A 25,317-nucleotide genomic window follows, 5' to 3' on the forward strand; every position below is an offset into this window, starting at 1 on the left:
CATTACTGGTCTCCATGTTCCTATGCTTTTGTTCTGTAGCTTGAATGTGTGAGGATGAATCAGGATAAGAACGTATCCCTGTTAGGTCTTAACTAGGTAATTGTCCCCGTTCGAAATACATATGAGCTATAACACAAATACTGCCACTGCTTCTGCTATTGCGGTTGCTATTAATAGACCTCACTATGTTATAGGGGAAAGCGAGAGGCTTTTAATTGCTGCTGATTATAGCTTTGGAAGCTGCTTAATAAAACATGAAGAAAGAAAATTAAAATAATTGCTCCCGGCACTGATAATACAGATGGTAAAAAGGTTAGCCAGGTTCCTTTGCTTTTGTACTCTGTTCTTAAAACATGCCCACATTTTAATTATTTTACACAGCCTGACCGGAAAAAAACATTGTTGATTGTACGAATAGGGTAATGAGGCCAGAGATACAGGAGACATAAGGGGTCTTCTCGGAGGATAACATTTTAAACATACATATTTTATATTTACACATGTAATAAGACTGTACAATGCACTAGTTAGAGCTCAACTGGATAAGGTGTACAGTTCTGGGCTCCACACTTCAAGAAAGATATCGCTGCTCTAGAGGCAGTTCAGAGGAGAGCAACCAGACTTATTCCAGGTCTGAAGGGAATGTCCTACTGAGAGACTGAGGAACTGAACCTTTTCACCCTGGAACAGAGGAGACTACATGGGGACTTGATCCAAGTCTTCAAAATCATGAAAGGCATCGACCACATCAAACCAGAGGAGCTTTTCCAGATCAGCGGGGACACAAATGGAAATTGGGCTTCAAGGCATTCAAGACAGAAAACGGGAGACTTCACACAGCAAAACTCCCCAGCGATGTGGCTGAAGCCAACAATGTGGGAACATTCAAAAATAGACTGGACGTGATCCTTGGATAACTAAGCACCAAACGAGCACAAAGGGTCGAATGGCCTCCTCTCGTTTGTAAACTCTGTTCTTATATGCTACTAAAATAATTGAGAATTCAGAAAATTTTTAATTTCTGAAAAAGTATTATATAAAGATCACAAAATAATAATCTTTCTGCAGTTGCCAATCTTTTTAATTCCGTAGCGAGTTATTAAACATGTTATTTTGCTCGGACACTGGATTGTGGTGCAATTAATCTCCTTTGCCGGCAGAATTATCGAAATCCTTTTGAAATGCCTTCTGTTGGGACTCACTGGGTCTGACATGCAGAACTGCACCACTATCTGGGACACGTCCAGCCACCCCTGAGCTGCAAAAACGCTCAGTGGAAATGTCCTGAACACAGACAGGTCAACAGAGGTACACATAAAAAGTGGAAGGGGGTGGTGGAGTAGCTAGGCCTTGCTTGTGCTGGACTGTGCAGGTCTGACAGATGCTCCACGCATGATTGCTTCACGTTGTTTTTTTCTTCACTAAGTATGTCTGGGAAAATAAACCCTGAGGGTGTTCAGACGTTCCTCTCTTGAGTTTGAGTTTTTTGGACAGCTCTGTCTTTAGGTTTCAGCAAATCCTCTGCATTTACCTGACACAGGTCTGTCTGTTGTGGATTGCCAGAAACAAAGTTGCCAGAGAGGAGATGGCTGTAGCAGATTTAGAAATCTAGACAAAAAGACTCTGTAATATAGCTGTTCATAAATAAATAACAAAAAATATATATACAGCTCTGAAAAAAATTGAGAGTTCAGAAATCAATGTTAAGTGGTCTACATTTTTTCCAGAGCCGTATAGTTTATACACATTTTGAAGTGTGTTTTTCACTTTTGCACATGATATGATTTGATTTGGTCTAGCGAGTAATACAAAAAAGAATAAAGCAAACCGATACACTTAACTTTGATGTAATATGCACATCCTATTAAGTTACCCTTTTAAAAAATTAAATAAATTGAATTATGGACTTGATATTATCAGTGTGCTGTTTATCTCTTGATTCACATCCCCCTGTACAAAAACTGAAGTTCAAATCAATAAGTCATCAAAATGATTTTAACCCTTTGTAAGAAGCTCATTTAATAAGCATAATGCACTACTGAAGGCTCTACTCATGCAGGGTCCCCTCCCCCCGAATGTAGATCCAGGACAAATGCTCAGCTTCCACCTTTTTGGACCTGAACAGCTGGCTGTCAGGCTAAATAAAACAAGGGCAGTTGCTTTCACCTGCAGTGTTTGCTTACTGGATGTAACAATGCCCAGCAGTTAAAGCTATACTGCCAAAAATCAGAGAGTGGGGTATACCAAACTGGTTAAAAGACATAGATAGGTAAACATTAGGTAATCGATTGAAAATGTAACTCATCAATATCCTGCTTTAATTTGGATTAAACAGGAGTTTGTATTAGAGCTATAGATTAAAATCCAGGTAATGACACTGAACATTCAATGTCTGTGTTGGTGTTGTTTTTTTCCTTAGCGATTTTAGTAAATAAGAAAGTTAGGTTACTTCTTGGGCCGTGAGGAAACAAAAGGAAACCATTCTGAAGGAAAAAGCCAGGCTATACAGACAGGAAACACAATGAACTGAAGCAGAAATAACTAGAGTCCCACTCTCAAATTCCAGGCCCAAGAGTGCAGCCTTAGTCCTGTGACTAAAAAGCGTGGGTGAAGAAATCTCGGTCACACTCACCGCTGACGAAGGGGTTGCTGCGAGTCTGCGCCCGGGTCAGCGCACTCTGCACGGCCTGCTGGAAGTTCTTGCCCGGCGTGGGCTGCTGGGTGTACATGGAGTAGATGGAGCTGGCCGCCAACGTCTGCGGCTTCCGGAAGGGCTGGTTGCCCTGCTCCTTGGCTGGGATCTCGGGGGTGAAAGGTCGCACCGTGGCAGCAGGGGGTGTCTCTTGCTTGGAGGGCAGGGGCAGGGTGTGGCTCTGCGAGGAGGGGATGGAGAGTCTGTGCTGGGAGGCCTGCGTGTTGGGGGGCTGCTGCTGGCTAGGCGGTTTGGTCTTGCCGGGGAATGTCCCTGTGCCAGGCAGCTTCCCGTAGGCGGGCTGCCCATGTAGACCACCAGAGGGCAGGTTGACTGGTTTTGGCTTGCTGGGCACAGGCGGGGGGACCTTAACTGGGGCCTTTGCAGCATTCTATGAACCGAGGAGAAGAAAACGTTCAACTAGATGGAGCGAAATCAGCAAAATCACATGAGTCACATAGGTCTAGTTTTGACACTGCAGATGCTTCAATCTAAAATCCCTGCAGAATGGTGTCTCTGCAGTAAGAAAAGAGCAGAGAAGCGCGAGAGTGCAGGTAGTTACCTGTGCGTCCCTCAGCAGGTCCTCGCTGCTCTGGTTCTTGCGGAGCGTCCCTGTGGAGGGAGGGCCGGGGGTGGGCTCGCTGGACTCGAACATGGAGAAGGGACGGACCTTCTTGTCTTTCTCTCTCTTCAGCACCTCGTTGTCCTCTACATCCACACGGGGACAGAGACGAGCAGTCCGTCAGCACAGCAGAAATTACACACAACACATACAAGGGTCACTTTGGAAACACCAGTGACCATTACCGAGGCAACTACTGTTCATGTTGGGTGTACTTTAAAAAGACCAAGACAACATTTCACATTGCTACTTTTCAACATCCTTTATGGTTGGTCGGTTTGAACAGAGACTGTGGTCTCCACTTTTTGTCTGTACACCTGATGGATAACTGCCTAATAAAGCTACTTTATTGCACACTGGCCATAAAAATAGTCTTGAATATACCCTGGTCTGAAGTCCTGTGGGTTCCCATCCTGGGCAGGGTGGATGACGAGCCGTGGTTGCCGTTGGATTCTGTACTCCACTCTGGAAGGGACTGGGAGCTCTTGGGTAACTGCTGTCCAACCCCTGCAGACAAAAAAAAAAAAAAAAATCATTAACACACACTTCTCTCAGGAAGGATTTCGCAGGAGTGTCTCAGCACACAATGCCTTCTGATCCAGCAAGTAGACAGTGTCAGCCTTGAAATTCCTGGGTAGGGCAAAAGAAGCTTCTCATCTTCTCTCATTCAACAAATCACTTGATGAGATTTAAGTCCACAAGAAGGCCAAAGGAGCACCGCACACTTCTCAAACCTCCAAATATTTTGTCAGAGCAGAATATATTCACAGCGGCTCTGTGGTATACCGAAGACCTCCGACTGTTTTTAATAGTTTGGGTTATACTTAAGCAGACTGAGCTGACAACAATGCTTCCTCCCGACTTAACCTTACCTCCTTGATTTTAAAGAAACAACGCAAACTAAGACAATACCACGCTAAGGTCAGATCATGAAGACAAATCTGACCATTCAACACGACACATTATGCTGTCATTGTTTCTCCCGACAGTTAGAGCTCAACATCCGTGCTAGAGAGTATTCAAACGGAAACACTGCACATCGCCACAGAGCAGAAAATTATCACAAAGCAGTTTTTTGTTGTTGTTTACTTCAAAAACTAAACGGAGCAGAACAAACCCAATATGTACCTTTTCTTTTTGCCCGCAGATCTTTTAGTGGCTTTAGTAAGAACATCGCTTCTACAACAAACAAATGCACACGTGGGGGGAAAAAAAGACAAGGGACAAAAAAAACAAAAAATAAAACAGAAGACTCTTTTCAAGCCACAAGTCACAGCAGAAAAACAAACCAACATCCAGACACGCTTGAAAGCAAAGTACAAAAAACAATGATGGCAAATTCCTGGGCTTGCAATCCCACAAAGACAGCAGCTTCTTAAGGGAGCTGTCAGAACATGGAATGCTCTACACAGTATGCAGATTCACGTTTTTTTTTTTTTTCTTTCCACTGCATTTTCGTTCATCATGCAGAAATGATTGCATCCAACATCACAGCAGACTTGTAAAAACCTGTTACTTTTAACTCCTGCCTCTCCATGCAAGAGCAATTAAAACAAAAACACACATTGGGGATGGGATTTCGGACATCCAAACACTACTCCCATATTAACATTATTTTCGCCACTGTCCTTTATTTATTGAATCTTTAAGCTGCATAACCATCTTCAGGGAGAGTTCTTTAAAGACTGACCCATGCTGACTTACACTTTAAAAATCTTCCACCTCAGACAGGTTCCTTCCCGTTTCACTTGCAATCATAGACGTCATCACAATAAACTATCATGTGCGCACATGCAACCAGCCTTGTTTATTTTCAGGGCACACCTTAAACTTTCCAGGTATGCAAAACCCACTTGTCGTCAGGGTACTTCTGAGCAATAGGGTATTCAGGCATTTTAGCGCTCTCAGATACGTGGTCTAGACTCAAGATCATGTATTGTCTTTTTCTAAAGTTGACATTTTATTGCATGAAGGTGCATCTTAAATGTACTTGTTAGCAGAATTTATATTAAGATATCAATGGACAGCTCTCCAAATGCATCAAGATTCATAGAGGACATCTGTCTTTCGGTCTGTCTGTCCCATTTTAGCTGTGGCCTAGTCTCTTAAACACACACACACACACACACGGTACACTGAGAAAGACAAGCAAGCAAGAAAGGCAAACAGTATCCACAATGCAGGCTCCACACCACTGCAACAGGAAGACCAAGGCCACTGGGAGCCTGTGGCAGTCCTCTACCTTCAGTGCTCAAACTCACGTCACAGCTGGACTCGGCCCAGGGCTGGGGGGAGGCCCTGGCCAGTTTTCTCCCTGCTCAAGGACAGTGAGAAACGCTGCCATTACAAACCGCCACTAAGCAGACAAACGCAAAAGGGGGCTGCAGCTATATTTTGATTCCATATGCCGGTGGCTGGCTGGTAAAATGCATACATTTCAAGCGAGAGCTCAGCCGCTCAGGAGAAAAACAAACAAAACAGAAAAAAGTACCATAGAACAGATACCACACAAATATCAGAGTAGCAGCAAAGTGATTTCTTCTAACCTAACGGCATTAATTACCTAAAGCAGCTTGTCTGATTGGTTTCACTTCAGTGTCTCTTTGTAGTAGGCATACTGTTTGTTAGCTTGTTTTCTCGGGCTGTACCTGAGGGAGGTTTGTTCGGGGGCGCTCCTCCGATCCTGGCCTGGATTTTCAGGGGGCCGTCTTGCATAGGCAGGGTGGCCGTGCCGTCGGGGTGCGCCGGTTTCACAAGCAGGTCATGCCTCGCATTACCACGGGGCATGGTGGAGGACTGGATATAGGGGCCCACTGCCGCCACCCTGCTCTGAGCAGAGCCCGGCTGCTGCGAGGGGTGGCCATCGTGGACAATCTGAACATGGGGAGGGAGGAACACAGAGAGACTGGATGAGAAAACACTGATAATGAGCATTCCTGGCAACACGCAGAAATAAAAATAAGGCAGAACTTAACTGGGAAGTGGGGGGAGGGGGGTGAGCAAAAAAGTAACAAAATCTCTGCTCATTACATTTATTGGTTGAACATTATATCTTATACTTCCACTTTAGCTTGCCTGGCTTCCCCCTGTGTCCTAACTTCTTTTAAAATCTGATTTATTTTATTTACAGTTTTGGGCTGAGGTTAAGACATTTTGCTGCAAATATAATTTGCATTAAATTCTAGAAATACGGGAGATATTAAATTACAGGAGATGTTTGGGAGAAGCGGTCAAATTACATGAGCCTCCCACGAGATAGGTAGCATTGACAGCTATGAATTACCAGAGACAGGAGACAAACCCATGCCTTGGAAACAAATGCTCCCCTCGAGATCCGGCAAATTTTGGCTAAACAGGTTTCTTTTTGTATATTATTTTAAGAAACCTACTTCCCCCATCAGTTTCTCTATAGACTCCCAAGTGGGACACAAGAAAGTTTATCTTTAAATTTTCTTTGATAAAACAACCATAAAAAAATTAAGTTAAAATGTTTGTATTTGTAAACTGACCAAATTCCTGTCACAGTAGTCTGAGGAAAGGCACTAATAACCTTTTCCAACAGAGCAGGCTAGTTTTAGCTCAAACATGATACAATCGAGTACTTGAATTCATGGATGTCTTAAATACTGTATTATAAGATATTATACAGAACAGAAGAATCTGAGTGGCTCATATATATTATGAAAAACAAACTAGGCCGAAAATCGAGGAGAACATTGAGCTTCCTTATCAAAATTTGAATTTAAATAGTAGAAAGATGCAATATATTTGAACACCTGTATTAAGTTGTGCCCTCCAGTGCCAAATAAAATTTCTCATGCACATCCTTAGAAAAAACAAACATGCATATCTGGCAGATAAATATGTCAAGATCAAAGTCATTGACAGAGCAATAATTCATACATCCAGTCCAACCAAGCTCAATTACTGTACAGTTCAAGTAAAAAAACAAACATTTAAAAAAGCAACAAACATTTAAAGGAGATCATTGGCTGCCCTAACATGCATTGATGTTTTACCTGAATTGATGAGTCTTTTGAAGCCTTGTCTTTAGTGGGAAAGCCATTCTTAAGGGGGGAGGAGGGAAACAAAACGACAAATTTTAATTCAACTGACCTTCTTTTAAGTTAGAAACCTGAAGAATGCTTCCATTGAAGGAGTGAAAGAAAAGCGGTTGATGGTTTTCTGTTGATCTGTTTCTCTATTTTTCCTTCGTCTCAATCTTTTTAAAGGAGGGTGAATATGTTAGTCGGGCGATTTCTGTCTGCTTCTTAATGTCCTGGCAAAATGTGAACCCTTACTGCACAACAAGCCGTCTAAATGAGCTCGATTCATTGAAATTCCAGTCAGAGAGCAGGCAAATTACCTAGCCACAGTGGCCTATTGAAAGAACTGTGAAACGCCTTTCATCAGCAACAGCAGCGCACCTTTCAGAGCTGGACGTAAACAGGACTGAAGAGGCTTACAGGAAAGTGTGCCCTCCTCGGGGGAACAATTACAAACTGATTCAAGGAGCTCACCTGCGTTTTCCTCTTATTTAGGGTCTTGTGCACAATACTGAATACTTGTGCCTTTAGGGATATACATGTCTTCCTGATAATGCCACTGATTCACAAACACCTAACCAGGGTGATACCCCGGTAAGAGGCAAGGATCACCTCCAAAACAACTTTAATGATCAACCCTTGTGGTCAGTTATGGATCAACCCCAAGTGGCACAGGCCTGGATTTGAATCCTCAATCTGTAGCCAATAGGACAAATCTTGCATTCATATAGGAGGCTGTAACTGAATGAAAGATTTAGGAATCTAAGCTTTTAACTTATATTTCTACAGCCCTATGGACCCTAAAAGGGCTCAGAGAGTAAATATTTTATGAGCTTGACACTGCAGTTTCTATGCAAGTAAAGAGTTCTGAAAATGCAAATTGTTTAAATCCGGGTTGATATACAACCCTAACCCAAAACACATCACTGTATAACAAAACCAAATCTAGCTCATCCATTTCCATAATCAGTGACAATCGGGGGAAAAGGAAAACATGAATAGGAAATAACTAATCTAAAAATACCTTCCCGTATTAATCAGATGCCAACACTTTACTCCTTAACCATGGGGTTATGGCTGGATGTGCTTCATAATCTTTCAACCACCTATTTAATAAATATACGAGAAGATATTGCCACCCTACAAACATTGTATGCCCATTGAAAAACAGCAACAATACAAATGTGAGGTGAATAAAAGCAATAGTAAGATTCAGAATTTGTTTTGTCCATAACTTAAAGTGCTCAATTTTGTGAATATACATTATATAAAGGGCTAAACCTAGAGAAAAAAAAAATCTAAACGTTGACCTACAATACCTACATATTGAAATGGAAGGGCAAAACATTGGATCTAATTTTACAATTAACAAATTAAAAATATTATAAAGTGTATTGTACAGAAATAGTAAACGGTTAGACCTCTCTCATCATCCCAGATCTAGCCAGCACCCAATACTAAAATATATATTCCATATTCATAACACTTAGAATTTCATCTTTAAACTGAAATCTGGGATGAGAGTTTCACATGCAATGTAAAGTAAGAAAAGGGTCCCAGAGGGCAATAGTTGGTACCACTGATACACACCACATGCTACCCTGCTCTCCACCCTCCCCCATGTAGTGCCATGATGTTGTACTCACAGGCAAGTTCTCTTTCTGCTGCAGCGCCGCCTTCTTCTTCCAGAGCCGGTCACGCAGCTCGCTCACTCGCTTGTCCATGGTCGCCACCTCAGAGTTACGCTTGTTCAAGCTCTCCCTTTGCTGCTGCAGTTTGCTGTTCTGTTCCTGGTTCAGTTTGTTCCTCAGCTGCATGGAGAGAACAGGCCACGTGAGGACAATTTCTGCATCGCTGTGAATTCTAACAATTTAGGGCCAACATTTATGAACTGGGACATCCCTGCTACAGATTCACTGCTACATGATTCGTATTATACCTCTTGCAAATCTGGTTTCCTCCTAAACTTCCTGCCTCAGATTAGAATGAGTTCAGTGGAAGTCTCACCTGCAGCTCTTTGTACAGGCGGTCCAGCTCTGCCACGGAGCTCTGGTTGTCGTGGAAACTGTCGATCTTGCCATTTTTCAGCATCTCCAGCTGTCGGTTCAGCTCCTCCACTTTGGACACAGCCGACACCAGCTCCCTCTGTTTCTGCTGGAACAGACTGTTCATCTGCTCAATTTCTTCCACTGTGGGGAGAGAGGTGGAGAGGTTGGAGGGATGGAGAGATGGACTACCATAGGACAGTCATTGCCTTCACATGGCGAGACAGGCCTCACTTGGACTGTTTCTGACCTCCACAAGAAGTTTGGAATCAAACCAACATTCACCTCAAAATTCAAACCAATAAAACAACTAAAGCAGATTAACATAGATTAAATCACTCTTATTTTGGGCCACATCCACCTTTCCCCTACACAATTTAATTAGCAGATTAACTAGATTACCCCAGGAGACTGTGATGAAGTCAGGGAACACACTAAATGGATTTGTGACAAGGTCCTACAGGGTGCCAGGCCAGCTTGGATGTGTGTGGCCAAACAAGGGGATTCGGATCCAAGAGATTTCCTCTCAAGCCCCAGCACTCTTGACCTCTTGTCCAAATAGTGAACGTCTTTCCCTTCTAATATCAAATAGAACATTTTGCAAGACAATAACACTAACCTCAAAGATGGGGTCATGTAAAAATGGCTGGCCATAGCAGGACAACTAAAAACTGCACTCTATTCTGCACTAGGCTTATAGTGAGTAAGAGCTGATAGTTTGGTTGTTTTCTCAGCTCTACATTTAAGGTTTAATACTCAAGGTACAACTGATTGCTTTGAGATTGTTTATACAAACAGATTAAACAGGCAAGAAAATTAGCTTTAAAAAGATCTATGACATCTGATGCCTCTGGTCCAGAGACCTGGCCTGGAATCATTACTGGAAGCTTAGTGCTCCAGTACAGTTTTGAAATATTTAGAGGGCCAAAAATAACAGACATGATCCCTGGGAATCTGGGGCCTATCATACAAGAGATAAATGGTCACAGTTTTAATGGCAATTATAAAACCAGTCTAGCTTCAAGCATGACCTATATTTTGCAGTACATGTATCTGAATGTAACAATGTGCTAACTAAGGGAGTGCAAGATATACAGAAAACATTGTTCAAAAGTATTAGGATATGGGATGCTCTTAAACAGAATCTTAAGACACCTGCTGGAGATTTTGGTAACTCTTTGGATACAGTGGGCATAACCTGTTTAGTCTAGACCCTTGGATAACTCCCAAAGGTCCCCAACACGATCCCTTTAGCACACATCTGTCTTGCGTTTTATAATTCTCTACCTCACTGATAAAGCCGTATATCTGACCCTGGCACTTCTGCTTGATGATATTAGTTAGATTTATGTCTATTTGACAGATAATCAGGGTTCAAATGCCAAGACATATCTTTTACATAAACTTCTGAGATTCGGAAACAAGAGTTTAGACTTTGAATGCTAGAATAACATCAAATAAACCTGAAGGATTTATCTTGCGAAGTTAAGAGTTGCCAGGTGTATAAAGAAGGGTTTGCATATTTACGGATCAACATGTTTGAAAAGATTAATGTGATATTTAAGGATTCAAGGAACTGCAACTTTGTGGAACATTCTTAATCGTGTCACGGCAAACATGTTTTGTAAACAGGGCTACTTTCCTCAGAAAATGGACTCGCAAAAAGCACTGCCTTACATAAGGTCCCTGGTTCCAGTCAAGTGTTATTTTTCCAGAATTGCATCAGCCAACATTGTCTTGATACCACCTTAACGTGCATTTTTACTTCAAGTAGTTGTTTTCAAAACAGTGACCTGGCTGAATTTGTCTTGCAAATGAATTATTTAAACAACTTGTTTCAAACCATGAGACTGACTTGAACAATCTACCTATTAAAATTCACCCGTACTCTGCTTCTAACTCTAAAATATTTTTTTATTATCGTTACAGTTTTGTATTAGAATAACAGGTTTCCAGTTTGGATTCTGAGAAATCTCAAGTGTGCTGCCAGCTGGCCATTCCAGATAACTGATTTGCATGAATTGCAGGGGTCTGATGCAGTATGCTGACAGACAGAAACAGATGAAGGCTGGGCTAGTTGAGTCTGATCTCTGCCTCCAGCAAGTGAAAGGTAATCTATTAAGACTGATAGTTGAAACTAAGCTGCCAAAATACTGACAGTACCACAAAAACTAAAGGTAGATAGATTTCAACAGTATGATACACCTTTAAGGATGGGTTGGGCTTGCCTTAGTCAGGTAATTTCAGTTCCTCAAACCACAGAATGCCACACTCCAAATAAAAATGTTCCAGGTTGCCAATACGATCACTCTACAAGCAGGGACTTTAAGATCTTTTGCTGTACTCTAATGACGTCTAATGCACTACAATGTACTTATTTACTTAAAACACGCGCCTATGTTTTACATGCACATTTAGAGCAATTTATATTCAAAAACAAAATGAAGTAGGTCAGACGAATTAGAACTTGTGTCAAAGACTGCAGCGTGATGGTGTGTGTGGTGCTGGTGCTGACAGTGCATTATGGGTTCTCTCACCGAGCTTTCCGTTGCTGAGGCGCTTCTGCTCCACCTGGCCCTTCAGAGCGCGCACCTTCTTCAGCTTGGCCTCCTGGTTCTCTGCGTTCTCGCGCAGCCTCTGCAGCTTGTCCTTCTCCGAGGCCTGCTGCTGACGCTGGTCCTGCTGCTTCAGGTAACGCAGCCGCTGCTCCTGCAGAGGGCGACAGACACACATAGTGACTCTCTGAACGGGTCGTCCTCTGAGGCATTAGAACCCCTTCCCTTTGAAAAAAGCATACTGCCTCCTCAGTGCGGCGGAGGTCTGACACTGAAGGAACACAGTACAGATCTCCGTCTACCCCTCCTCCTCCGACTGCCCCTACCTTGGAAGCCAGGAGCTGCTGCTGGGTGTCGATCTGCTGCTGCTGCCGGGCGGCCATGTCCTGCAGCTCCGCCAGTGTCATGTCCATGCGAGGCACTGCCACCTGGAGTGAGAGCACAGAAAACCCAGGAGGACTTTAACTTTCTGAGCTCCAGAATGCAACACAGTGTTCGTACGTGAATTGCTGTGAATCTCCAACTGCTACAGGAAGCATGTCAGCGAATTACAATCAGGCTAGGTACAAAACCGAGTCGGAAGAAAAAACTACGCCAAAAAATAAAAAAGGGCACGGCTCAGAAAAAGCCACTGAAAAACTCTGTATATGCAACTGAAATAGTCTAAATGACCTGTGCACTGAACTTGCCTTACTCAGCTGGTTTCTGGGGGAAAAATAACCTACATCCTTAAGTCGTCTTCAGCAATACACCGACTGCTGTACTGTACATGCACTGACACCTGCGTCAAGACGAGCACCAGTCATTCCGGTCTGTTCACAATTGTGTGCTTTAAAATGACTCACAGGGCACTGCAGTGGGTCAACCTGTTTCTGTTTTCAAATGTGCCATTCTCAAAAGGGGGGAGAACAAAAAAAAAAAAGGCACCGCAGCTGATTCAGGACCAATGACTCCGAGCATAGAGTGAGTCATAACATTTCAGCAAACATTTATCTCTGGTTTCCATACGCATTACAAGTGCTGACCGGCGGGGGAAAGACGGAAATAAAATGAGCCTTTACTTTAAATACCACCCCTAAACTGTCCCATGAAAAATGCCCCCTTTGAAGATGTTTGCAGAGGTCAGTATAAGTCTTCGAGGGATACTTTTTTATTTTATTTCAGAAGTTACATAAAATCCTTATGTGTTTTTTTTTTTTTTCAACCTGACAGCGCGTCTACTTATTTGTCATTCTGCCTAAGCCAGCAACTTCTTAAAAGACTGCCCAAGGCTAAAGGTGAAAATATGAGACGCAGCATACAAGTTTTTCCCACACAGTAGACACATTGTTGCTATAAGCCCTGTACTCGTCTGTTCTGAACTCACCCCATTCTCTTCCCTCCGGTCTGTGGGTAATTTCACACCATTCCTCTTGGACATGTGGTCCTGAGTCCGGGATCCACCTACACAGAGAGCAACACAACATTAATACAAACCTGTCATGAAAATCTAAACATACCGATTCCACTCACAGGAGGAACAAAAAGTGTGGTAAATGTAGTACAGCAGAAAATATGTAATGAAAATGCCTACTGTATTTCTCAAAGTGTTCTAGGAAGGTACAATCCATTATGTGCAGCAGAAGGCTTGTCCAGTTACTTTTGCGAACACAATTTTAAAAGATCTAATAAAGATCAAGCAAAGAATATTACGCAAGGACTTTGTCAAGAATCTGGGGATTGAAATGCAAGCACTTTTCAATGCCAAACTTCTTGCTCTTATGTAATGCTTTCGAGGCAACTTTGCCATCTCCTGATATAGGATATCATCTTGGCCATTCATGAGGAAAAATGGGGACCGACTAATCCGGGAATTACAGCTCAGAATAGGGACAAAAAGGAGGCTTAGTTATTATACAACAAGGAGTTTAGACCTTAATTGATTATAAACACAGGGGGGAAAAAATGCACAGCCAGGTTAACATTGGCTGGATACGTGACAATCCGAATCCCCACAATCTGAGAATAATACAGCTCGTTATGAGAGCATTATGTGTCAGTTTCTAACTCAACTCCAACAAGACTGCTTATTCTGTACTTATCACACTCTAATGAGATCATTATGAAAAGCCACTGATTGGTATTTGTCTGTTGTCACAGTTCTTCTGGTAATATAATTCATATAATAATAGTGACCTACTTCACCAGTTTGAGCAAGTCTTGAATTACTTGGAAACCTAGCGTCAATTTCCCAGTATTTCAGCAACGGTATAAGCTTACATTGTTAACCCAGCTTTAATCCTGCATGCATCTTCCTCCACACAGTACAGTGAAGTGATAAAATGCAGGGCATAGGATTCAAGATGCAGCCTAAATATTCCCAGAAGTAAATGTGCAACTATTTATGGGAGTCTGGTTTTTGTGACAACCAGTTGTACTCTCCACAAATGTGAAGAGCTGAAACCACGCACTTTAATTGTCCACTACAAACTCTGGACTGAGATTTCCAAAGCCATGTTCTGCTTAGAGCTGCCCACATTCCTCCCGTCCCCTGAATTACAGACCAAAACTCTGGCTCCTGCCCTATTCCCTTTTCCAAAAGTCACTCCCTAGTCTAACTATGGATGAGCCACGCTTGGCCCTCAAGAACTGAAAAGGTCATCTGAGTTTTAGTTTTGTTCAAGAATAAAGTTGCTCAGTGCCCTGGAAACCACATCACTTTTTGTAAAGGCCTGGGAGACAATGAAGGGGATTTCTCAAAAATAAGGATTGTTTGTTTAACTGGCAGTATGACTAGGAGGCCCTCACAAATCCAGTGCTGACAAGGATTTCATCAACTTATCCAGTTACATAAGCAGTGCTGTCTGGCGCGTAAAGTACACTGACGCACACAAGGGCAACAGTCTTGCCAGTAGTAGCTCATTAAGCCGGAAACAAATACGTAGCCCAAGTTGAACTCCAGCCCTGGGACGGCACGGTTGGGTACCCATTTGTGTCTGGTAATTGAAGTGCTGCTGTTATTCATCAATCAGTTAGTTTCTTCAAGTTTTGTAATTTTTCCCAGTAGAGAAATGGATTAATAAAACTAATTAGTTCCACCTACTTACCCCCTTACTTAAAATTAGATTTAATGGCTCCATATATTTTTTATTTATAACTAAAGTGCAGATTTTGATCTCAAAAGTGGTTTGATCTTATTGGTGCTTGACAAATTGATTGATTGATTGATTGATTAGCAACACAACATTGTCCTTCCACTCTCACTTGTTCTCCCACCATTTCCTACTACTCCAGGTTAACGAGAAGTTTAGCTTTCCAAGAAGTAAAATGACACTCCAAGGGCCATATGCAAAAATCACACAAGGAACCCAGCGGAGCAATTTTTGCAAATCCGGCCCATGTGAAGCAATTGGCCAACACTCTTACCCGACTCTCGGCTGGGCGTTCTCTCGTGCCGCAGGAAGAAACGCACTTCCGCCCTCTGCTGGCTCCAGCGCTGCAGAACATCAAGCATCCGCTCCCCGTCACCAATGGCTCTCTCTGCGCGGAGATAAAAAAAAAAACACGATCAAGACCCACTATGGATCAAATTGACAAACAGTCCAACCTGCTTAGTAACAACACCTCCCGAAGAAGCCCCACCCCCCAGACCCACAAGTGCAATTGGCGTAACAATCAAATCTGCCTTTCTGTTCACACTTTTATATTAGTAAGCGGTCCGTGTGAACTTCAACTCCACATGACCTTTCTTGCCAAGTCATTGTATTCTGAACTAATTTTAAGTTGGAGGAGCCAGTCTTGTTCTCAATTGGAAAGACAACTGGGGGACAAAATACGGAGGAATGCAAGAACTGTGGACTTCAAAACAAGCGGGAGCCAACTTACAAATGTATAAACCTAGGACAGACAGAAAGCTGCAGAGACCAAATACACAAATAGACTACAAATAAAGTGGATTGAGAAAACAGGCTAGTTAAATTAACCGTGATTTTATATAGAAATCCTTGCTTTTCTGAAATAAATAGTCTTGAGCTGTGTTGTGTTTTTATGTTCTTCAAGACCACACTTAACATGTACATTTATAAAAGAATTACAATTGAATTTGCAACACAGGAACTTGAGAAGCGTTGTACCGAGTTATAATAAAGAAACCTGCCTAGAGGAAAGAAACCCACAGCTATAGATTTCTTTTAATACAGTGGGCATCTTGCACAAGACTGGGTTTCAATACCAAAACCAGCCTAACCGCTCCGACTAGTCCCATCCACATTTCTTCTAAAGCCATCACAAATTTAACACTGTTGTTTCCAGTTTCTGTGACTAAATTTGATCAAGTTATTAAAGTGACGTGCCACAGCAGTTTCGACCGGCAAGGTTTCAAAGGCCCAAGGCCACAGTCTGATGATCCTCTTTAGATTGCTTCACAGGGAGTAGGCTTTTCATTTTGAACAGATATTTTCTTGGAGGTATGTGATGGTTTCTGTTACTTATTTCGAATAAATTGCAACATAAGGCAAACAATCTCTTCCGAAGCTACTGGGGACTGCATTCTCACCCAATTTAAAGGTAGGACAAAATCATTAAAATACATTAATTGGATAAACAAACTTCTAAATAAGCCCACTTTTCAGTTGTTGCCTAAATACTGATTTGTCATACTGCTGTATAATTCCACCCAAATAACTGGCAAACTTTTCTCATGACAGCATGCTAGAAACCGTGGCACGGACGGGCTGTGCGTGACGCCAATTAGTTTCCCCCAGCGTACTTCCTGACGGTCAGAAGGCAAAGCACGGTATTGTGAGAAATGTCTACAGATAAATCAGAAAATGGAACAAATAGGACCGAACAGGACATGGAGAACTTCAAACCAAAGATTTTAACTCTGTAAATGCCGGGGCTCTGGTGCTACATCATATGTAGGATGATGTAACCATGGAAACATTGGGGTGTGAAACCCAGGGGTCTCATATGAGAAGATAAGGGGTCCATTCTGGTTGTGGAGAGGCTGAAAATGTCAGCTGATCACATTCTGTCTGGCCTGGGTGTATTGTTGTCTTCCTTCAGCAAAAGCTGTGCTGAAATTAGTGTCAGGCCCCAAAAACAAGGATGATGGGCCTAAATAAATGTGGGAAGAACGTGCAAGACTGCCAGCTAAAACATATCCATCCAAGGGCTTTGAAATGTGGGATATAACCATATATTACCTTACAATTCACCAGTCAAATACAGTGGATCTAAATTTCTATTCTTTCTAGTCCAAGGTCAGAGTGGTGAGGAATATTACTAGTGCAAACTGTAGTGAGGTGTAATTAATTAATATTCAAATTTTCCCGACACACCTCTGGAACTCAATTGTATTTTGTGATTTAGTAATGGGCTCTCCCAAAATGGGAGAGCCCATTACTAAACAGCGGTTTAGGTTTGAGTGACAGTGCTTTGAGTCAGATTATCAGTTTTGTGGTTTCTGTAAACTCTAAGGGAATTACACTGAATTACTCTGTCAGTAGCGTTCTTTGGTAGGGCTGTATAACTGAGCACAAAGCAGAGAGTGAAGGAATACAATTCATGCTTCCATGATTCTACATTCTATAGCAATTTATTTAAATCTCTGTTCTGGAGACAAAACGAAATTAAGTGAAATTCTTACCAGAGCCGCGGCACATTTCAGCCAGGTAACACTCGGTCTCTCCTGGTTCCTTGCACAGCTCCACCACATCCCGACAGGAAGTCTCAGGGGTGATGGGCACCTCCGTAAAATGCTGGTCATTGTTACTGAGGTATACAGTCAGGAACATCTGAGAAACGGAGAGAGAGAGAGAGAGAGGAATAGGGGAGGGAGCTCATCAGAACAGCATAGATATGTAGGAATTGTTTTGGTATACATGCACAGTAACCTCTACTGACTGGCCTGGGGCAGAAACAACACACGAAACATTAAAGTGTTTGCTGACATTTAAATTAGAGAAAGGAGAGGAGGTGAAAGACACAGACTGAACAGTAAGTAAAACGAAAGCATTCCTAAGCAGGATTTATTATTTTTTAAATTTTACCACGAAACTATCCTTTTTTCCAGAGCAACCTTGCTTTGTGGTTTTGGGAAAGGCAGTAGATTTCACAGAATGTTCTGAACCAAGAGAGAAAAACTGTACAGACCTCGAGGGCCAGGAGGAATACAAAGACCCCTCCCAATAGTATATAATTAAGATAAATCATCACACTACATACGAAACTAGGAGTGTACGAGTCTCTCAGTTTAACCAAGTAGTAGGAGATGTAGGAAAGACTATTTATGGGGGGTAGGTGGAGTGCAGCAATGGGTTGGAAAAGTCATACTGGAGGAAACTGTAAAAATGTCCTGTCCAAAAGGTATGTTCCCTTCTGTGTGCAAATTCAATGGATGATTTCACATACGCAGCAGTGAAAGGCGGTTATCAAATGTCATCTTTAAAGGGCCTTCTTCTCAGCTATACCTCCTTTAGTACTGGAAAGTACAAAGTTTAAGACAAAAAATTCAAATCGCAAGAGACCAAAAATAGCAACTGCAGATAACACACAAACCCACTCAACAATGAATTTCAACTTCAGGCTAGCTAATGTGCCGATCAGCCTCAGTCCCCTGGGTTCCTGATGGGGGGAGAGTGCATCTCACCAGGTATCTCTGCAGTAGGACCCAAGGTGGTGCAGAGATGGTCTTAATACTTTCTGACAAGCCAATCTGCAAGCTTTAAATGAGCTCCTTCGCAGCTAATAAACCAATCAGCCAAGTGTCCTTGCAAACCGAAACTCCACTCCTGGCTGCAAGTCACCTTGGAATGATTTAATCTGTTTTCTTACCGCTCTGCCACTTTAGAGCTCTTGCAAGTCAATCGCTATTCTCATTGCACACCCCAGTTTGAGCAATCTGAGACTGGCCAATCCCCCCCAGGTCACTTCAAGAGCCTGTCAAAACAAGGGTCCTAACTGTCCCCTCAAATGACACGAGAAGCTCTTTGAGAAATTCAAATAGAAAATCAAAAGGTTTTATTGCACTTGAGAATCACTAGTGGGGTTTAATTTATCGGTTGAGACTTAAGTGTTCAAGGAAGTGTGATTGCATGCTCTGTAAAGTGAGCATCACTAGGCAGCTCCCAAACTAAACAGAGACTATGCAGAGATAACTAAAACCAAGCCATTGCTACTCAAGAAAACAAGGGTAATTTGACCATCCAGCAAAGAAACAAATCAAATTGTTGTGAGGCACATAACTAGGGATCAAACAAATTCTCACAATTAAACATCCCAGAGGGGTATCCACAGAACACTTAAAATGAATTTAAAACCAAATACTAGAGTCATAATCCAAAGAATGGACAATGGATTTCAGACTAATAAAATGTGCAAACCTAGCATGAGAGTCTATTTTGAGATGGAATCATCAAGGAACATGATGAAATATAAATTTGCATAGGAGACCAAAAACTTGTAATTTCCCTCATTAGGCAAACCAAGTGTTAACTTAGCAAGACGGTAAACGTTTGAAAAAATAAGGTTCTTCAGGTGGAACCATCCAGAGCGGATTCAAAACAGCTGTATTTCTGAAAATCGGTCCTTTTCCAAGTAATCGTATAAGAGCCTATTCATCACAGGCCTTCATGTTCTACGTTCAGCATTTTCAGGAATAATGTGAAGAAATGTACTGTCATTTTTTTATGTCATTATTAATGCATTTCATAATATTTAGTGGACCGGTTACAAACACTGGTCAGCAACTCGAATTCAAGAAAAAAAAGAAATGTACTTAGTCTTGGGAACAACCCCCCCCCTCCCCAACAAACACTCTGCAAATAAAGACTTATCTAGTTTCCAATAACAGCTCTGTTAATCTATGGTTGATGTGCAACTATGTCTTCTGAAGGTTGCAAGTAGGGCATCAGTATCAAAGACTGCAGAATGAGATGTCCATGCTCATTTGCACGTCTGAGATGAACGCTTTTACCACTGCATTGCGACTTATTCTACACACACACAACTAGGCTTGTGTTTCTTGAGAGATATCTCTGAAAAATCATATTAACAAGCTTCCAAGAATACGTCCTGTGAAATAGAGGCAGGATTTGATTCTTCTATTGCCATGAGCACATTTCAGAGTTGGAGCCAGGATAAGTTTTGAGTATCAATCTATCCCTTCTTCAGGTTTTCTATGAGTCTGTCAGGAAAGCGGACATGCTTCTACTGAATGTGTTCAACTCTATCTCCCAGCAGTTTCCCCCCCCTTTTATTTTTATGCTGGTTCAATGCCTTTTTAGTTCAACATTTGGCATTGGAAAAAAAAACTAAAACATTTCCTTCAGCTTTGTCCAAGTTTTTATCAGTTAAGATAATTGAGAATTAAGGAATCAAAGAAGGGGAAAAAAGTGGATCAACAATGGTTCACTACAATGTTACACAGAACATGGATTCACTGGAGGAAAAGGCTTCCCACTGGTATCAGGAACAGCACAACAGGGTTAAATGAATATGTGGAAAGTGCTTTCAAGTCTAAAGATCAGCTAAGGAGAGCTTGGTGTTTACAATGCATAATTTGTAAGGATCACCCTATGTGTTCAGTTACCTTATTTTCCTGCTGATGCTGATGACTGGGGCCTGGGGCCAAGTGACACAGCCCTAATGACGTGGCTTAGTGGGACAAAAAGTCTTCCCTCTGTTTTTGGGTGAATCAGATTCGGATGTTCTTTTCCAGGAGGAGGGGATTAATACAAACATCCTGCAGCTCGTCGTCAAGCGTAAGCGCGACTAAACGCACACGAGAAACTAACAAATGAGTCAGATTCAGTCGGTATTGCTCATCTTGTTCTTAGATGCCCAGTGAGGCAAGAACCCCATCGAGACTGCGTTTGAATGAGTCAGCATCCCAGCTCCGACTTGGCCGTGCGTTTCATACACCCACAACCTACTGCGTCAAAGAAAACCACTCTCTCATTCCTGAAATTAGTTCCACTTAATTGGCTTTCATGGTCCTGGACTTCGGTGTAAACTGAAGAAAAAGGTGCAGGATGACTCCGCTAGTCCCTTAAAGGAATTTGGAAAACCATGTTTCACAAGGCTGCCAACATCTTCTTTCAGGTCACAATTTTTGTTGTGGTTGTTGGCGCGGACACAATCCCCAGTCAGCGCGGTTTTCATCATCAAAAACACAGGGATCTCAGAGGTCTTCATCTTCGGAGGGTCTTCCATTTTGCATGCTTCGCACATGGTTTTCCTACCCTGTCACCACCATGGCCGAGGCTGTATAGCTGCATATTTCTCTAACCACCTATATCTTGATACACCATCTAATTCTGTGACCGTTTTATACTTCTAAACCAGATTTCTCCCCGTCTCTCTCCCCACAGCTTGCTCTATAATTTCTTCCAGATCTTTGGAAAGAAAGCAGTCAGGGGCGGGGGGGGGGGGAAGAAGGAAAATTAAATCTCTCTAGCCGCCTGCCCTCATTTTGGAGTTGAACCGCAAAAATAAAATCATTACGTTTGACTTCAACATTTCCTTCCACTGACTAAGCACTGTCCCCAGTAGTCATTAAAACTCAAGGACACTCCGTCAGCACAGCATCTTCCCCCACAATACTGACATTTACAGGACTAAATGTTCCTCAGGGGAATGCAGCACATCTATACTGGTTACCCTGCCCTGCAGAAATATGTTGGACTGGCCATTCTGTAAAAATAATGAGCTGTTGCCCCTTTGTGTGATCATCTTAAGAAGAAACAAGGGTTTTTTCCCCACACAAAGAAAGCACGATGGATTTCCATTTCAGAATACTACAATGCACAGTTGGGGGAGGAAAAAATAAAAAACATACAATGGTACCTTAGTCATTTGCTGTTCTGGACAATATTGAAGGCACACTGCACAATTATTTGTGTTTTTCCATTTCGCACAAATTTGGCGTATACCGTTGCTATATTTGTCTGTCCCCGTATGGATTCCAGGAAATGCTGAATTGAGCAAGTGACAATGGCAAGCAGAACATACATGCTGTTATAATGCACACATTATCCCACTGCACGCATTACTTCCTCTTTAAAACAAGTAAACCATACCGATGCACACATCTCCAGGGAGACGATAAAATCCCCTTACACTACATTACCCCAGTTGCCGATATGGAAAGATGACGTTTAAATCGATTTGGTGGTGAAGTTCAGATTCATTAGGGGAGAAGACAGCCCAGGTGCCTTGAAGCAAAAGGAACGTGTTGCCCGTGGTGGGTTATCTGTAAGCCCGGTCTACACCACGAGTCTCTGGTCTGATGAGAAGGCAGAACCACCGACTGCATCAGCACAGACGACCTCCTCAGCTTCACCAGACTCCATGTGTGACAAACACGGCCACGCAATTACAAACCATTGCCCTCTAGGCAGGGACCTTGCCTGGGGGATTGTGGGCAAACCTCTGGCAACATCCCAGGCAGCTTTATTATAGCCTGGAATTCTGAAAACAGCTTAATATAACTGCCTTTTCCCATTTATTCTTTCGTCCTGTATTCCAGACTATATTATTATGTTTTATTGTTAGTTCTTGTGACTGAAGCCTTTATTCAATCTGACCAACAATTGTTAAAAAAATAAGATACAAATGCATATGCATACAAGGCCTTAGGGCTGGGCAATATGACAAAATTAATATCTCGATATTTTTAGAATTGTGGACGACACACGATATACATCTCGATATTTCTTGTTTTATCCAATCAAGCTACAAAATAAGACCAAAGACATTCAAACTAAAAGTATTTCGTTAATCATTAAATATGCAAAACTAACAAATACCACATGCAGGCTGTCATGGTAAATATATGCAGAATGCAACACATTACAGTGCAAGTGTTGTGTGATTACTATTACGCGTGTTATGTTGTTATGGGATATATATATAAGTATGATTTACTGTCACATAACCACAATAACACAAGTAATAGTAATCACGCAACATGCGCTGTAAAATGGTATAGATTCAGGTAGATTTACTACAGCCAGGTTTATCGTGGCACATTTAACATCTGGTAGACAGGGACATTTCTCCTCTGACTGTCGCGTTTCGATTCTGCTTACAGGTACAGCACGTGTTAATACAAAATAGTTATAATAATAATGAATAATAATAAAAACTGTTGTACCACTTCACCACCTTAATAAAAACAAAATTAAACTTTCTGCATGTTTGCATTGCTTTCCAATTTATTAAAATGCAAACAAACTTTATTATTCTTTAATTTTATACAATATATACACATCTAAATTAGCGGGGGTGGGGGGGTGCTATAGCGTATTGTCAGGGGGGCATGCAGATCGAGTTTAGCCCGGCGGCGAGAGCGGGGCGGAATGTGTGCGCTTGAGCATTATATGCTTTTCTATCATCACATGATATATATCGTCATATCGCACAGCCCTACAAGGCCTATATATATATATATACACACACACACACATATATATATATATTACACACACACAGTAAACACACTTTTTTTTTTTTTGCATGCAAGTGTGTGTGTATGTGCTTGTGTTGGCTAATTGTCTAAATTCCTGCATAGAACCAGTTGGTATTGGAATGTAGACGTTCTAGATTCTTTGAAGTCTAAACGGAAACCTACCTTTCCCAATGCGTCTTTGCACTACATAGTTCTAACAGGAGTTTGGCAATGCTAATGAGCTTTCCCATATGAATTATGTGCTGTACAGCACTCTGGTACACCTTTGTCATGACAGGCTTCTTTTCACCCTGAGAGTTGGGATCCCAGAGAGCAGAGCTAGAGCAACCAACTGGAAGGATCTTTGGTGCAGCTGTCACACATAACTGGCTCACTTGTTAAGCTTAACCCACATCTACTCTGCTGCACACGTTAGCAGGAAGTCCTGCCAGACATGATGAAACAAGAAGAAGCCCATGGGATGTGTCCTGCTTCCCACTTACAAACCTTTCCATTACAGTGAGGATTACTGTCCAATTCAAAGGATCCTCCCCAGGCAATACTCACTGATGGTTCCCTAAAACTCTTTGACATCGGGCCATTGTCTGCTGGCTCCGGTCTGCGTAAACTCTTTGATCACGAGAGAATTGTTTTATCAGCATTTTCCATTTATTTGGAAAGAGAAAGACCCTACTGGGTTCAGAAATGCATAAACACACAATAGCCCGAAATAAATACAGGAAAAGGCAGCGATTCAACAACTCCCACGGAGCAACTGTAAACACAACTCTGTGGTATGGCTTTTGCTAAAACACTAGGACTCACAACCCTCCTGTATCACAGTAGGCCTGTACGCCATTAGAAATGTGCAGTGTAAAAAAATAATGCATGTTGTTTTTAATGTCACACATTTGTCCCTTATTTAACACCAATCCTACATTAAGTGTTTTGTACGACTCTCTGCTTTGCCATAATTCAGGGATACCCATCAACCAAGGTTTGACAATTTTCTACAGGCTATGCCCCCCCATCCCCTGTAAACATTACTTAAACGTATACTTCCCTCAGACATCTTCTGTCAGGTAGTCTTGTCCAAAGAGTTTTGTATTTTTTTTCAGGCAGAAATAGGAAGTCTGTCTGATCAGTACATTCAATACACTCTATGCTTGCTTTTTCACTTTCCCACTGGCTCCTTGCTTTTGCCCGCTAAGTCGTGCCCTCCCCTCTCTTCTACCTCGTTTGCCCACTTCTTCTTCCTCTGCCCCCCTATAGCGGAACCAACTAACCAGGTTTATCAATGTGGCACCATCTCTCACCAGCTTCTGCCTCTCACTGCGTCCTCAGACCCTGCTTGCTCGCGCTGCAATCCACGGACTGTCACAGCTACTGGCTGTAGAACTGTTCTGTACTGCTGCCATCCCATGGTGCTGCATATAGCATTGCGTTTTCTGTTGCACTCCGTTTGTTACGGCATTATTTAAACACCTGCACCACACTGTGCAAACTACAGTGTGCATTTGTTTTATTTATAATTGTGACACAGTGGAACTAATAAGATGTATTATGTAAAAACCTTTCATGTCGTATAAAAAGCAGATACATTTGTAAATCCTGGTTTATAGTTTTAAAAAGGAGGATTTGAACTAACTGCTTTGCACTGCAGCACGGGAACCTAAACTCCCAGCTGTAGTCTTTGAAAGAGAAGACGTCAGGACTGTGATTTGTGTCAATTGCCTTTGTTTTGCAAGACTTTTACCATTTAAAATCAATCAATGTCACCATTTCGTGACAAAAGCCCAGTTCATGTTTCTCATTACCCGCTCTCATACAACTGGCAGTAATTTGAACTTAATGTGACTTCGCAACTGCTTGTTAAAATGGCAGAGTACTAAAGATCCCTTTCTGATGCAGAGTTGTCCTTGGTTA

General features: G+C 42.1%; 1 protein-coding gene across 3 annotated transcripts in view; it reads right to left on the minus strand.

Moving 5' to 3' along the window:
* The window catches only part of LOC136718880 (apoptosis-stimulating of p53 protein 2), a 42,134-nt gene that overhangs the window by 5,205 nt on the left and 11,612 nt on the right, over nt 1–25,317 (minus strand). Inside the window, exons 2-15 of one of the 3 annotated variants that reach the window (XM_066696663.1) lie at nt 17,590–17,737; nt 15,366–15,479; nt 13,327–13,403; nt 12,287–12,388; nt 11,943–12,114; nt 9,368–9,549; nt 9,007–9,171; nt 7,334–7,381; nt 5,963–6,188; nt 5,557–5,628; nt 4,443–4,493; nt 3,699–3,821; nt 3,255–3,400; nt 2,633–3,083 (exon numbers count right to left, since the gene is read on the minus strand). In XM_066696663.1, the coding sequence (XP_066552760.1) occupies nt 2,633–3,083; nt 3,255–3,400; nt 3,699–3,821; nt 4,443–4,493; nt 5,557–5,628; nt 5,963–6,188; nt 7,334–7,381; nt 9,007–9,171; nt 9,368–9,549; nt 11,943–12,114; nt 12,287–12,388; nt 13,327–13,403; nt 15,366–15,479; nt 17,590–17,737 (2,077 nt within the window). The remainder of the gene's footprint in view (nt 1–2,632; nt 3,084–3,254; nt 3,401–3,698; nt 3,822–4,442; nt 4,494–5,556; nt 5,629–5,962; nt 6,189–7,333; nt 7,382–9,006; nt 9,172–9,367; nt 9,550–11,942; nt 12,115–12,286; nt 12,389–13,326; nt 13,404–15,365; nt 15,480–17,589; nt 17,738–25,317) is intronic. The other 2 variants (XM_066696664.1, XM_066696665.1) reach the window with 2 other exon arrangements.

This window comes from Amia ocellicauda, chromosome 23 (assembly GCF_036373705.1).
Source record: "Amia ocellicauda isolate fAmiCal2 chromosome 23, fAmiCal2.hap1, whole genome shotgun sequence".
NCBI lineage: Eukaryota > Metazoa > Chordata > Actinopteri > Amiiformes > Amiidae > Amia > Amia ocellicauda.